The sequence below is a fragment of the Vidua macroura genome, chromosome 16 (assembly GCF_024509145.1).
Source record: "Vidua macroura isolate BioBank_ID:100142 chromosome 16, ASM2450914v1, whole genome shotgun sequence".
In the NCBI taxonomy this organism is placed as follows: Eukaryota; Metazoa; Chordata; class Aves; order Passeriformes; family Viduidae; genus Vidua; species Vidua macroura.
The window spans coordinates 6,777,820-6,793,505 of record NC_071586.1 but is presented as its reverse complement, the minus strand read 5'-3'; the positions used below and the strand labels follow the sequence as shown (position 1 = coordinate 6,793,505).

Here is a 15,686-nt window from a genome sequence, read left to right as displayed (position 1 = left end):
ATACATGCTGTGGTTTTGATCTATAAAAATGGATGGTGAGGTAATAAAACATTACCACAATATAGTGAGTCAGTTTTGATTTAGCGTAGACTATTTTTTGCCTAAATTATGTCATGATTCATTAATCTGGGATGGGAGCTGATAGTCAGCTGAGCAACTGCTGATGGTAATTACAAGAGTAACTTGGTCCATCACCAGGAATCTGCAGGGGAGGAAAACTCATGGTGTTCATTCTACCAGAAATAGCTTAATCTTGATGAGCAGGAGCCTCATCTGACTGAAGTTCTTGAATTATTGATAAAATATGGTATCTGTCTTCTACCTGATGTACAGTAAGTAGTTTTCAGTAAATGAAATGAAATGTTTTTATATCCCACATGTTTATGAATTGGATTTTACAGAAGGCATTTTTGAGGGAAATGTAATTGGTAACGAAGGAATTCCCTCTTCCAGATGCACATTGTAACCGATTCAGGACACAATGTCACATGCAAGGGCACACAAGAGTTGTCCGTGGTGTGTGTTGTACAGGAGCTGCAGGAGGCTTTATGCTTTATACTTGAATCTGGCTTTATTGCTTTGCAATTTTTTTTGTTTGGGCTTATTCTCAGTCCTTTTTCTCACTTGTATAATTAACCCGTATCTGAATATATGCTACTTACCATTACTCTAGTCATGAATTTGACAGCCAGATGGAAGCAAACTAAGCTTTCCTTCCTTGTTTTGATGACTGCCTCAGGAAAGAGAGAATATGCTGCTGACTGGCAAAACTGGAGCAGACCCAAAGTAATAAGCTATTAGCTGGCTTCCCAGTTGTACAGGGTGAGGTGGAAGTGGCTGTGCTGCAGGAGGAAGTGAAATTGTGTTACACTTGAACATGCTGAGTGAAAGGCTGAAGATGGAAGTGGATCAGAAAGAGAAGAGCCAGTTCCAGTCCTTAGAGGACAATTTAGCCTGGTGTGTGTGCACATGGCTCACAAAGGGCAGTAATTGTAACATTTGTCATAGCTGGAGCTGGTGTTTTTTAGTGGTTGATAGTCTCGAGGAAGAAATTTGGTACTTGCTGTTCTTGGCCTCTCTTGTTGTAACAGTTTGTGTTGTTGTAGAAAGTAGGGAGGCTTACCTGCTCCATGTGCTGGGCTTAGTATTCACAGCTTCACAGGGGGAATACACCAACAGAAAAACCTTGTTTGGTTTGCTTCCTTCATCACCTCTGACATAAAGACAAAGCAATAAAAGGAGAAAGTAAAGAGATTTCTTTTTTTTTTTGAGAGTAAAAGGGCCTTCTCACTAAGGTGACTTACTGTTTAAAAGCAAACTGCTCCCTTGCCATGGCTTTCAGGTGCTGGAACTCACTAAGTTACTGCTTCCAGGAAAACAGGTTCAGAATAGAGGGTAGCTGTATAGATCTGGACTTAAATTCTAATAGTATGTGTAGACTTAGGAACACTTAAACATCATCCTTCAGCTTACAAATACTAATGGCACTGTACTCTGATCATACAGTGATGTTTCCCTTTATACTTGAAGCTCATAACCCATGATCATGAATACTTATTTTTTAAGAATGAAATCTCTTTTCTGCAATTTAACAGAATTCTTTCTTCAAATACCAGTCCCATGCAGAGATGCTTAGAGCACCCAGACTGGAACACAGGGGAAAGTGAACATCAAAAGAAAATCTGTGTGATCTATCTCTATTACATGAGTTTAGGTTTCTCTTAGCTGCTGTACTAACCATACTTGATAAAAAAATAAGGTATCAAGTTGGAGTTAAACAGCAGATGCTTAGGTAAAATTATGCTTAACCTTCCAGTGTACTTTTACTATTAACTTGTTATGTCCTTCTAGGAAGGAGCAAAGTGTGAAGTTCCCTGAAGACTTTTCAGTTAACCTTCCTAATCTCCTGAAATTTATTTTACATCACTCAAGTCTTTCTTCGTCAGAGCCCTGTACCAAAGAATGCCTACATAAAGAGTCAGTTCTACAGCAAGGACACATCTCACACTTAGAGAGAGAAATTCAGAAGTTAAGATCAGAAATCAGTGCCCTTCATCAGGCCCATGACCAGCTTGAAGCACAGCTTTCTGAAGCCAGGAGAGAGGAACAGAGACTACAGCAGCAAAAACACACACTGGAAAAGCAGCACAAGATACTGAAGCGCCACAGTGAGCTGTTACAGGCTACATATGACCAGAAGAATCAAGAATTGTTAGAAATGGCCGAAAAGCTTCAAGAATTAGCTGATGCATCAGAAAACCTCCTTAAAGAAAATGCTTTACTGAGAATTCTGGTGGCATCAAGAGGAGGAAAGCTACAGAGCAAAGATGAAATTGAAGAGCCCCTTCAATCTGAGCAAACACTTTCTGAAGATAACGATATATCACTTTCAACAGCTACTGCTGCTTTAGAGGAAAAAAGGATTGATAATATTGATACCATAGAGACAGAGCACAGTAGTGGAAATAGGACAGAATAATTGCATACACAAGGTCAAGTGATGCAGTATTGGGTAGGCATTTATGCAAATTTTATTGACATTCATTGTAAATAAAGACTTTCCCCACATGATCTAGAAAAAGAAAAATCAAATGGAATATTTTTGTATACTTGAACAACTTATTAGATACCCCCATCTTAAGAGAAGAGGAGAATGGAAAACACTTTCTGCACTTTACTATTGCACTAACTTGCAAACACCCATCCATTTAAATGAAAGATACTGGTTTGCAGGGGCAGCAGTGTGCAGCACCTCTAAGGACCAGTTAGTTTTCACTGGCTTTCTCTTACAGCTGCTAGAAGGGAAATCAGACCTTTGATTTATATTTTTCCATAATTTCTGAAATTTGCCCTTTACACTGCATTCTCTGTGCTGAAAATAGATAATTCATCTGTGTAATCAGTAAACTTGAATGGACAAAGTCATCTTGCTACAGCTGTTCTGTTCCCGATCTTCAACACTTTGTATCACTTTTGTATACTGGTATTCTGACCCTAGAAACCACAAAAGCCATATGTGAACTGTTCTCTACTGAAAACTAGAGGAAGTCTTACTGAATTAATCATTTTTTTCTTTGCTTTTAAGAGGTCTCAAATACAGCTATTTAAGTGTACAGGTCTGTCTATACATGCAAGTCTCTTGAGAGCAATATTTTAAAAAGCATGTCTCAGGGTAAGAACATTATCAGCTGTACCCCATATGTTGTACTCAAGAGGCAACAGCAGGAGCTTTTTACTATTGACGGCATTTTTTTGCTTCAAATTACAGCTTTCAATTTTAAAAAGGCAAATGTAATACTAACAAAGCAATTCAATATCTTAGTTTAGAAGAAGGGGAGAACTTTTTGTCTAGGCCATTCTTGTCTTGCATATAGTTAAAATTCTCAAGCAAGCTTGCTAGGCCTTAAGTTATTCCATATGTACAAGTACAAGAAGCAAGTCTAATGCTTCCTCTGGAGCTGAATTAAGGCTAGGCAATTAAGTGTTTAAAAACATCAGTATGCAAAGGAGGCCACATATAAAGTAATAGAAAACAGGCTAGTGACCTCTAAGCATGTGTGCCTACACAAAGAATTTTAGAATACATAAGCTGCCATTGGCTGCTCATGTTGTTCCTTCTCCCCCCCAATCCTTTGCAGTCCAGAACTTCCCATTTAACACCTTTCTACAGTTCCTATAGCTGAATGCCAGCACAGAACAGGAAATACATATTATCTGGAAGGACTTGGCCATTGCTAGCTAAAAACTTCTACAAACTCACCAGCAATAACCCTTGCCCCTATCAACAGTAGAAAAGACAAACTTTTCCTGTTGTAGTACAGTTCCATCAAAAGTTATATACAAGATACATTAACTGAATTCTAGAGTTGTCTGGCTGTATGTATTACAAAATGCCTTTTTGTAACAGGCTGTTAACATACACCCTAAGTACACAAACCAGGGTTCTAGGAAGAATTCATACTAGTTGCACTTAAGCCAGTTTTGCTAAGTAACCACTTATGCAGTTTCAGCACACAGACCTATGGAAGACAGAAGCCTGCTCTACTGCCATTTCAAACACCTGGAATCCATCTGGACTTTCCCTGAGGGTTCAGTATCCATCATAAGTTCCCAGGTTGGAACCCATCAAAATGGCAGTTTCCTTGCAGTGGCTACATGTAGAACTCAGTCCTAGCAGCCAAAAGCTTAACCAACATAGCTGCAGCTAAAGGTACTTTTCCTTGCTCTTGTGTTTCCTCCTTCAGCATATTATTGAAGGCTTATCCCTTCTTTTCAAATGAAGTACTCTGCATCAGTGCAATAAACTGTTCAAAGGAGGAGTTCTGACTTAATGGCTGCACACTCAATCTAGTAGCAGAAGCAAGCTTTAACTGCAGATCTGGTTTTGAAGGTCTGGAGTCCCATCCATGGTGGTGGTTCAGAAGTCCTGTGTATTACATACACATCACATTCCCATATGCTACAGAACACAAAACAAGTTTCTGGCAGCCTATTTACAGTTCACAGTTGTAAAGTGTTCACATTACAGTAGTAGCTCAATCAAAATAGGCTCAGCTAAACATTCAAGTAACAGAAAACAGTAGTAGTCTCTTCACACCAGTATATCCCAGTGCCCATTGCCGGCAATGGACATTACACCAGGTGAGTCAGCTCCTGCCATAGAGGAATTAGTTGATGCAAAGTGTAACTTCTCAGTGCATGCAGTTGCAAACAAAGTTTATTTAATTCTTATTAAAAAAAAAAAAAGGGTGTTTTCTGATGAGTAGTTTGCACGTGACCAGGTTCTTCACAGTATTGAGATGCTTCTGCTGGTTACACGTCATGAGCGTAGCCCATCTGCATGTTGCTCCGAGTTAGCTGTGTACTTCTGGGCCATTTGGAGTTAGCTTTGCTTTCCTCTCCACACAGGGTCCTTTAGCAGAGTACTGCACCAGCAGAAAGGGCTCTTTGGTTTCTCCCTCACCCACAATGCTTTCCTCATCCTCACACTGGCTGAGCTTCTGCAGCCGCAGGTAGCACCAGCAGCCCAGAATCAGGGCTCCCAGAGCCGCAATAGCAATCAGGATAACGATGACAGTCACCACTCCAGTGGTGGGGCTGTGATCTGTGATAGACATGGCCAATAGTTCAGGCTGTCCTCTTCTTCAGGAGATTTTTCTGTCCTCACTATCAGTCTTGATGCATCTTCAAACCCCTGCAGGGTTAAAAATAAATAATGAATTTGTGCAGTTTTACTGCACTCAGCAAGATTATATGCATATACATATTATTGTCCACAAGGGCATGTGATCCTCTTGTACTCAAGTGCTTTATGCTGCTCAGTCATAGAATCACAGAACCTGACATGCTTGAGATAGGAGCCTACTAAGAGGTAACAATTTTCACTAGGAGGTGCAAGACAAGACTGAAAGCTCTATGGAATTATAGTTTAGCACAGGGATATTTAAAACTGTTCATACAAATGCTGTATCACAAGTGAAATCTCAAATCCATGACATGGTAGCAATTCAGCTACCTTTAGTTTTCCTCAAGGAATCCTACAGAAACAGTACATTTGGGTGTCTGGCCTTTTTTAAAAGCTAATTTACAAACATCCTTCTTATATACTAACAATTCCAGGATTGGTAAGCTAATTGTGAAGGTAACTGCAGTGCTAATGCATTACTATAAGTCTGTCTTGTCTGCTTACAAGAGCTGGGTACATGATAATTAATTGTTTGTTCATTGAGCACATTAAACATCTGTTGCTGTTTTCATAAAAAGCAGGTAGAGCTGTATTTAAGACTAAAAAAACCACAATGGAAGCTTCTGCTCCTCTTAGTGGCTTTAAAAACATAAGAGAAATGTAGTCTGTTAGGACTGCAGCTGGAATTGGAAGAGAGGCAGCAGCAGGAAACTAGAGGAGCTCCAAGACTTCCTTAGTTTGCTGTAGTGTGGGCAGGAAAAAAATATACAAGTAATGCCTTTTGCTACTTCTTCCAAATTCACAAGCCTATTTTAAAAAGTCATGTGAGCCTTGTCTTTAGTTTCAAAGTTACTGTTCACAAAGGTGATAGCTTCACTAGCCTTCCTTCAACTAGGACATGAAAGGGAATGAATGAATGAATGATTTGCTTCTTTCCTACTACCCTAGCTCTTCAACAAAACACAAATTCATGCAAGACTACAGTAGAGACCAGAGCCAGTCCTACCCAGGACCATCTCCTGCCTCTGTACTACTGTAAAAATCAGGTTAGGGCTCAATGCTGCCATTTCAGGTACAAAAGGTCAGTCCTTAGAGGCTCTAAGGCCAGCTCTAAGTGCACATGTGCCTTTCTCTGGACCTGTACCCACTGGCTGGCAGTGAGGTAACAGGAGTATCTTCTGGCTGCCAGTCTGTTGAGGGTCACATACACCTGCCCAGGAAAGGCTCGTTGTCACCATCACTGCTGCAGTCTCAGCTGCAAGTACAGCATCTTCATACAAAAATCCCTCAGAAGAAGTCAGTCTTAACCCATCCTGACCAGGACCGCTGGGCTACAGTGAGTGTCGCTCAACTGCATCAAAAGTCTCACCTGCATTTCAACATGAGTCAAGGCAATTACAGTGCAGGAATCCTTACCAAGACGGCTCAAGCCAGAGACTAAGTTTTTTTCCTTGATGTGTCATGGAATAACAGACCCATGTGTATCACCATTTCAGCAAGGACACCACTACAGAGTTTAGCACATGTCATTAGAATCCAGTGTCACATAACTTGCAGACGCTCTGGTTACATTTCCAGCCCTGTAAACTACAATCAATAGCTTGTAGTGTATGTGATACAACCAGCCAAATTCTGCAGACCCAATTTTGCCTAAGTAGTAACACCAAACCTGACGACACCACACACCCTCAGCAGGGCTGTGTGCCCACTGCAGCCAGAGAAGTGTATGATTTGTCATAATCACCTTGGTTCTGCAATGCTTATTCAACACAGAGGGATCAGCTGAGAGTGATTAAGAGCAACTTTCATGTAGTTCATTTTCCTCAGGGCATGTCTGAAGAGCAGCACTGTTTGATCCAGCCAAAGCAGTACAGCATCAGCATAAAAGATAAGTTCACCTTGCTTCACATGCAGACACTGCACAGCCACATTTAGGCTTCTTCTGGAGCTTGCACTATTGTAACAGCCTACTGTTCCTCTACAGCAATTTGTGTCAGCATATAGCCTTATATTAAGCAGTTACTGTCACCTAGAAAATAGTTTTTCATAGTGGAAACTATTGCAGATGCTACCCCTCTGCCAGTCTTTGAGTAGACAGCATCAACTATATAAAGTATGAAACTGTTCACATCACCAGCCTCTCTATCACCAGGATTTTCTGGCAATCTTGTTTCAGGATGCACAAGAGTGATTAATTGATGACTAGATAATTTTGAGTCCGACACAGCAACTTACAGATTCCTCTTAAGAGATCTTTCTTGGCCAAATCCATAGGTTACCTTTAAAAATCCAAATGTTTTCTATTTGATTTAGAATTCAACGAACTTCACCTTTCAGTGACAAAGTGTAGGCATCCTTCCTTCAGGCATATCCTCTTCCCACTCAGGTACTTGAGAGACAGTACCCTGTAAAAAGTCAGGTATTAAGCATCTGTACAGATGGCACAAACAACTAATTAATAGTGTGTGACAGTAGCTTTAGATAGTTTGGAAGCTATAGTGTTGTTGTTAGCTCACACTGCTATTTTTCTGGCTTTAGATCACTGTACAGCTAGAGCTAAAGCTCTCCTGCAGTGTTAGTTCTATCTACCCTTAGCACAGAACATTTGTAACTATATTAGTAAGAACTTCCAGAGAAGCCTTGGGATTGTGTTGTTTTCTGGACACACAGCTCACTGTGCTATTCTTTCCACCAGCAACTGATTGGAATCCAGATTAAGCTGTCTCTGTACTCCCCTTCTTGACAGGGGAAATACTGCATTTTGTAGATCCCATTAAACTGATTTAAAGACCACAAATTGTTCAGGCTCACTTTCCCCTTAAAGCCTACCTGAGCTAAAAAGCCCCTATGAGCATACCCTATGAGCACTGCCTTCATTCATCACTTCTACTGGAAGATATTAGAGGCTGTAAATGCCTGATCTTCAAAGAGATTGCCAGCACCATCCATATATTTGGTGGCACTTGTAACGCTCTGTCCCTTCCCACCACACTTGCTATCAAATCAAGCATCTACACATATTAACTCATTAGCAAGATTACTCAGATGACTGATGTGAACTGCAAATAGCCAATTTTAATTCTTACAGCAATCAAGCAGTGAAAACATCAGCTAGAAAGCATTTTTCCATAATTAACTTGCTTTTCTTTTTTGCCTAATACCAGCTTCTACTCAAGAAATTAATTTGTGAAGTTTTATTATCCAATTCAGAAGCTGTAACTAAAGGACAAACAGAAAGGCAGTCTGAACTGCAGAAGGCTACTAGGGGACAAATGCAGTGCAAGACTGAAATTAGTTCCTAAACCAAGTTTTTCATTATTACAGGCATTATGCCGCTAAGTTCACCATTTTAATGCCTACAGGCATGTTCACTGCTACCATTCAAGCCAAAGCTATAGGGATAGGCTTCAAAAGCAAGTTTACTATGGTTCACCCAGATATACTGAAGTCCTCACCAAGCAGTTATGTTCAAGTATTAAGTCTTTTGGCTTTTTTCTGGAGGGGGGGAGGAGGTGGGAGCTACTGTATTATAGTATTCCACCTAAAGTAAGTTAAATGGGGCATAGTAAAGAAATGAGAATAAAACTATCAGAGTGACCTTCAGCTTAATTAAAAAAAAAAATCAGTAAGAACTGTTTATGTAAAAAGCCTCCAACAACAGCTTCTAAATCAACATGCTTCTAATTGTGAAAAATGCTTTCTCCTGTTTCTCTAGTAAAATCCCTTTTGAGGAATGCTACATACTCAACACCATAACACCCCTCTTGCCAATGGAAGACAAGGGGAGAACCCACTGGGAAGATCAGTGCTGTACATTTACCACTGGCACACAAGTGTGTATAGCACCCACACTACCCATAGAAAGCAAGGCCTTTGCAATACAGGAGTGCTCAGGCTTCACCACTTGCACATAAAAAAAATGGCATCACTGTTATTCTTCATTAACTCGAGTTAATACCACCTCCTTGTGATAATGCCAAGTTACCTTGCACAAGCTGGAGCTTGGCCAGAGGCTATTTTAGAAGCAGGGAGCTGTTTAGTAGAATGCTTCAATGCAAATCATCTTTTCCCAACCCTTATTATAGTTTTGATGAGGAACAGAAGAACAGGGCTTTTCTGTGGCTAATTAGCTGTGGACAGTATTCCAAGAACTTAGAATTCAGGCAATTGTTAGACACTCTAGAACAAAAGCTGATACCTAACAGCATTGGCTGGAACAGCAGTTAGTTCCCACATGACGTGTAGTGATACCTTAATCAAGACTCACTTTTAAAGCTTTGCAATAAGCTAAACCACACAGAAGTTGGTAGTTTACAGAAGACAGCAAGATGGAGAGATGAGAGAGTAGCAGTCTAAGATGTTTTCCAGACATGACAACAGTTGCAAGAGCAGACAGACTTTTTCAGCAGCATAGCAAGTGGAGGAGGTTTATGCTGTAACTGCTGTCAGGCAAGTCAGCCAGTTAATGCAGAACTGGAAACAGGCCTACAGTGTTAAGACCATGTTGACTTCAGAGGCAATTGCATGGCTAGCAAAACATCCATCAGACTCCAGACTTTCATCTATCAGTGTCACAACCACGTGATGCTCTAATGAAAAGTCTGTCCTGACATGATAAGAGTCACTTCTGACATTCCATTACCAGAAGTACTATGTTGTATATATCCTCTGGAATAGCTTAATTCTTGATATATTAGAAAAATTACCAAGATGCCAATATTAAGTTTGCTGATAAAAACAAGTTTTTTTATTTAGATTCAAGGTAGCTTTCCAAATGTGTCATCGTGGGTTTTTTTTAATGGCTTTGTCTAACAGCAGCTACACAGCACCCAGTGTTTCTGACAGTCAAACCATTTTAATACACAGCTCAAATCTTTAGACAGCAAGTATGCCAGGAGTCAGTCACGTACCTGCACCAAGCAGCTCTGGCTAGGAATCCTCTACGCAGACTTTCTGAGTCACCTTATTACAAAGGCAAAGGTTTCACTGGTTTTGGATCTTGTCTGGCAAGTCTTCTTTCTCACTCTTCCCCTGTGGAGAGGGATCACATTGGTCTCTAGCTGCTCTGTATCCTGAGTGTCTTTCACTTTGGCTTTCCAGTGACATAATCATGTTTAACTGCTAGCGAGTAGTTAAACTGTGCCAGTCTGGCACAAACTGTCAGGGAAAGATCCCTTACTGTTTCAGCTACCTGCTAGTCAAGGTAACAGTCTCACAACTGGTTTCAAGTTCTTTAGGTCGATTCAAAAGCAGTATCTACTGACAAGTGTAATGTCTACACCTACACTTATGTCAGGAAAAGGAAGAGCACGAGATGCCACGGAACACTGCAGATACTCAGAGGAAGGAACAAGACTCAGTTTGAACAACTTGCGTTACCGAAAACTCCCGGATTGTCATTGTAAAGGTCGGTTTGGACATAACCCTGCAGCACGTACCGAACTGCTCGCACTGGGCAAGCCTCTCCAGCCGAGAGGAGCCCGGCGCCCACCCCGAGCAGCCGCCGACGATCCGTGAGGCATCGCCTTGTGACCGCAGCACGGCTGTAAACCGCCGGGAGACGGGGCCGAGCCCTGGGCGAGGCGGCACGGGCCGGGGGAGCCCCGAGTCACCCACGGGGCCCACGCGGGGCCTGCGGGGCGCTCAGCATCGCTCGGAACCCGGCAGGGCCGGACGCGGACACAAAGAGCGAGAAGAGGCGGCCCCGGCCCAGGGCGGGGGAAACTCAGACGGCCCCGACCCCAGCGCGGGTCCCTGCCCGCCCCACCGACCCCCTTCCCGGCTCACAGCACGGCGAGCCCGCTCACCCCCGCCCCGCAAGGAACCGAGCCGCGCTTCCCCACGTCCCCGGATCCCTCGCCCGCGGTCACCATCCCGCAGCACCCCAACGCACCCACCAGCCCCGCCGCGGCCGCGGCAGCTCCTTCCCCTCCCGCGCCTCCGCCTTATAGCGGGGGCCGGGCGGCGCCGCGCGGCGCCAATCGGGGCCCGGGCAGCAACAGCTGAAGGGCGGGGCCCCCGCTGCCCTGCCCTCCCTTTCCGTGACAGCCGCGGTGGGTCCCGCCCCGCGCCGCGAGGGGTAAGAATGGAATCACAGAAGCATGGAATCGTGGAATCGTCGAGGTTCGAAGAGATCCTTAACACCGCCCAGTCGAACCGTCAACCCAGCACCATCACAATCACCTCTAAATCTGTGAACCACATCAGCCAGCGCCACATCCAGACGCCTCTTCCTCTTAAACACCACTAGGGACAGTGCCGCCACCACCGCCCTGGGCAACCTATTCCATTGCCTGACTACCCCAACAGCCGCCGTCTCACCTTAAAGCCATTTCCTCTGGTCCCCTCACTGTGGGCACGGCAGAAGAGACCGGCCCCCAGCCCACTACAACCTTCTTTCAGGCAGTTGTAGAAAGCGATGAGGTCCACCTGGAGCCTCCTCGGGACTAAACAAACCCAGCTCCCTCAGCCACTTTCCATAGGACATGTTTTCCAGACGCTGCTTGGCGGGTCTCGGCGCCGGCGGCCTGCAGAAGGCTGAAAGGCTCCCTTGAAGGGCCGCGCTCCTTCCCCTCGCCGCCTCAGCCCTCACCCCTGAGCCCCGCGCGGCGTCGAAGCGAGGGCGTGAGGGCACAGCCGCCGCCGTCAGGGACTGAGGGTGCCGGACGTCGCTGACCCAGCCCCAGCGCTCTCCTCGCCATCCCCGCCGGGGTAAAAGCCCTCAGACACCTCCGTGACCCCTCAAGAGGCGCCTTCTTGTTTCACCGGCAGCAACAGGGCAGGGACGCCGTTAGCGGAGGCCACGCCTGAGCCGCCGCGGTGTGGGTGGCACTGACGGCCCCGCCGGGCCCGGCCAGCCCTCCTTCCGTGGCCCCGAGCAGACAGCGCCGGCCTCCCTGAGGGCGTCTGCTTCAAACCTGCAGAAAGGTCTCATTCCCAGTATACCCATTATATTTGGTAATTCCTGCCATGGTGCTGCAGTTAGGAAATTGCCCAATACAGGATTTGTCACCCTTCAGTTGAAGTTGGTCATTACTGGAGTAAAAAAGAATATTGCGACTCCTCTGATGTGGTATAGTTACTGGTAACACAGATCCCAACTTGTTTGAGGTTCATCTGAAGTCTGGCAGAATGAGTTTTGAGGGAATAGACTGTGACTGAAGATCAAGTTTGGAAGTCACCATGACTTACAGAAAAAACTTGTTTTACAACACAGTTTATATTGTGGTTTAATCCCAGTCAGCAAACAAGCTTCCGATTAGCAGGATGGGGGAAAGAATCAGATGACTTCATTTTATTATTCACTTTTAATTATCAACCCTGCTTTCAAGGAAGATCCAAAACATAGCCCTACACTAGCTACTCTGAAGAAAACTCACTCTATTCTAACCAAAACCAGCACAACTGCAAAATTTTCTATGGGGTAAAACTAAATTTTCCTTCCTAAATGCAGTGTCCACCATAGGCATGAAACAAGGTGCATTGTCTCTTTCCATTCTCATTCAGTGGAAAGCTAAATATGTCCCAGTACCCCCATGGATGTCTCACCTCCTCTACTTGCTCTCTAAGCCATCCAGACACAAGTCATCTTTTACGTGGGAGCTGTGCAGCCCCCTTCACATATGTTGGTGTGTCAGGAGACCTTCCTAAGATGACAGGTAACTCTGGACTGCTCTCAAATCCTTTCTAGTCAGTTTGCAGCATTAGCAGAGCAGCTGTTTCATGGTACACACTGCCCCAAGCACGCCATCCTGTATTTTCTTTAATCAAAAATGTATGGTGGCTTGGAATATCTGAGATACCACAGCCAGTTAAGAACATTTTTATAGAAGTCATTGTTTAATGTAAGACTAACAGTTTACGCTTTGGATCTAATAAGTGTAGTGCAGCATCAGTTTCTACTGTCTTTATGCGTTAACTACCATAGAAAAGATGATAAAACACTACTAAACCTTAAAAGCTCAATCTTTTTTGAAAGAAGTGTAAGAGTAAGCACAGACACTGTTTACTTTCAGTGTTGGTAGCTAATGGTCTGAATAGTCTGGCAAAGCAGTATTGGCCATGGCTGTAACCTTCTGTGAGGTGAGCAGATACAGAGGTAGCCTTTGGACCAGTAATTTAATAAGATATCTAAATCTCATTTTGATACTTGAATCTCCCCAGAGATGCCTGGTTTACTTATGTAACCATGGATGGAGTCTCCACTGTCTATAAGAGTCCCAATCCATTTCAGTGAGAAGGGTCATGCCCTTTTGTACAAAAACCATGAATGCAATTATGACAAAGCTGACTGGTAAAAGCCATCCAATAATAGCACAGCCTTAAGAGAATAAGACTGGCAATCACTTTTGGTATAATTTAAAAACTTTTTGCCTTTGAGAAAGTTTTAATAGTCATTTTGTATCTTGTGTTTAGTAAATGGCACAAAGAACAAAGCAAGTTCATTCACATCAGTTTCTTATCTTTGTAAATGGGCTGCTTGCTCTGTGCAGGCTTGGATGGGAAATTTCCAGTCTGTTGTGGAGAAAGTACAGTGCTGTTAATCCTTCAAAATTGCTTTAAAAGCCCCTCTTACATTCCCTCCTTCACCTATCCCCAGTTAATGCTTAAGGCTTTTAGAAGGAACAAGGGTCTAATGATCTCAGATCCACACATGGGGAGCAAAGAACCCACTGTATTCTTCACCAGGAACTGCTGAAGCATACTCAGTTAAAGCCATTGAGTAATATGGTTTTCAGCTGTGCTAAGGATGAAAAAATTAGAGTTTTCTCTCATTTATTTACTGTTGCTCCTTAGCTGTGCAGAAGTAATGTACAACTGTAAACATGCAACATGCTACTACAGGAGATATTTTTCTCTTCCTTGGAGAAGAATTACAAGTTTATCAGTACAACTTCTTCCTCAATATTCATAACTTACATAAAGAGATTTGACAATTTTCCAAATTTATACTGTCATTTAAAGCACACACTTCTGTTTGATGTTTTCATATCACAAGCACTCAAGAGTTTAAACCATTACATGTGCTTAGAGATTTCACTGGGAATTATCCACAGAAGAATTCTGGGGTCACTTGTGGTTGCCACTGTGACAGTCATCTGGCTCTCTGCTGGAGCTACTCTGACCCAAGCATAGTTTCCAGCAGTGTTGATTTTAAGTGTTCCTAATTATAGAGATTCTTTTGTTTCTCTTCAGGGTCTATACCACTGTCAGAGAAATAAATGACTAGATTATGATATGCCTGTATTTTTTTTTTTTTTTGTTAGAAATAAATTGTTTCCATTGTTTGTAAATTCACATCACACACTCCTTGTCTCCTACCGTGGCTATTTTAAAAGTACTTATTTTTGGAGTTTCTTTCTGTCAGTTATATCCTGTGCCCTCTAAGTATATTCTTTGTATAGTCATTATGCTTCAATTTTGAACAATTACTGTCAATATTTATTCCTTTAATTAGGGGCATATGTTGTATTACTTCTGAAATGGTGGCCAGAAAATAAACCGTGTGCTCCCTTTATTTCCACTTGGAAAGACAGTGAATATGCAGCAGATGCATATTACACCTATAATATCTGTTCCATTTCCTGTTGTTCTGTAGCACTCCTTGGTGCAAAATGTGTTCAGTAATCATTGTGCACTCTATAAAATTTATCAGGGAAAGAGACCACACAGAACAGTTTTGCAGGTCTGTCAGGAGATTGTTGAAGAGGACAAACTGCTGCTGTCTCTATTTGAGGAGGTGTAAATAGCATCTTGCAACTTTACTTACAGGTCACTGGAGAGCACATACACAGAAAATGGGACCAAGCTGACCCTCTCCAGCAGCTTGAGCAGGTTTTATATTTTTGTATTTCACCGGGAAAAAATTGCACGAGAAATTATTCATCCAGCTCTGTGCATGAAGAGAAATGAAAGTATATGAAGAGTTTTTACAGGTCAAAGTTTAATTTTTTTTACATTTTGCAAAACCTCAGGGCAATACTAAACCAAGATTTGCTTCCTCTACCAGAGCATGCTGTACATGCCCCCAAATATTTTCTTGCATTCTTTTGCTGTGGAACCCTACCAGCTTTCCTTAGCCTTCTGCTTAAGAAAGCATCTGCTGAGTTTTGTACTCAGCTATTTGTAATTATGGGTATGACTCATGAAGTATAAAAGCACTTTTAAGATTAGTGTCAGAATAGACTCACTGTATATCTGAATAGTAGAATCAATCCATGTCTGCATTAGTGTTAGGAATACCCACCATACCTATTTAAAAGAAAACCTTCAAAAGATAGTTTTATATGACAGCATAATTGAATTATGCATTCTCGAATTCTGATTAGTGCTGTAAGTGGTACTTCATGATGAGAGACTTGAATCCAGGCCAGGAAAAATGGATTGTTTAAAGCTCATCTGAGCATAAGCTTTAATTTAGGATTCTGAAGGTGAGCAGTGCACAGTAAGTCTGCATTGGTGCTTGAACTAGTTTGCAAGTAAAATTTTACATCCTTGTTTC

General features: G+C 42.7%; 2 protein-coding genes across 6 annotated transcripts in view; one reads left to right on the top strand and one right to left on the bottom strand.

Moving 5' to 3' along the window:
• TXNDC11 (thioredoxin domain containing 11) overlaps window positions 1–2,925 on the top strand; it is a 28,762-nt gene extending 25,837 nt beyond the window's left edge. For both annotated transcript variants that reach the window (XM_053991773.1, XM_053991774.1), the window contains one exon: window positions 1,852–2,925. In XM_053991773.1, coding sequence (XP_053847748.1) covers window positions 1,852–2,479 — 628 coding nt within the window. In that variant the 3' untranslated portion in view covers window positions 2,480–2,925. The remainder of the gene's footprint in view (window positions 1–1,851) is intronic.
• SNN (stannin) lies at window positions 2,502–12,233 on the bottom strand. Of its 4 annotated transcripts, none has more exons than XM_053991775.1 (4): window positions 11,079–12,232; window positions 10,096–10,216; window positions 7,516–7,590; window positions 2,502–5,194 (listed from the first exon to the last, which is right to left on the bottom strand). In XM_053991775.1, exon 4 carries the CDS (start codon window positions 5,115–5,117, stop codon window positions 4,854–4,856), a length of 264 nt encoding a protein of 87 aa, XP_053847750.1. In that variant the 5' UTR covers window positions 5,118–5,194; window positions 7,516–7,590; window positions 10,096–10,216; window positions 11,079–12,232; the 3' UTR covers window positions 2,502–4,853. The 4 variants fall into 4 exon arrangements, with proteins under 4 accessions (XP_053847750.1, XP_053847752.1, XP_053847754.1 ...); XM_053991777.1 differs by having other exon boundaries at window positions 11,083–12,232; XM_053991779.1 differs by lacking the exon at window positions 11,079–12,232 and adding an exon at window positions 10,624–10,735.
• Window positions 12,234–15,686: the final 3,453 nt, after the last annotated feature.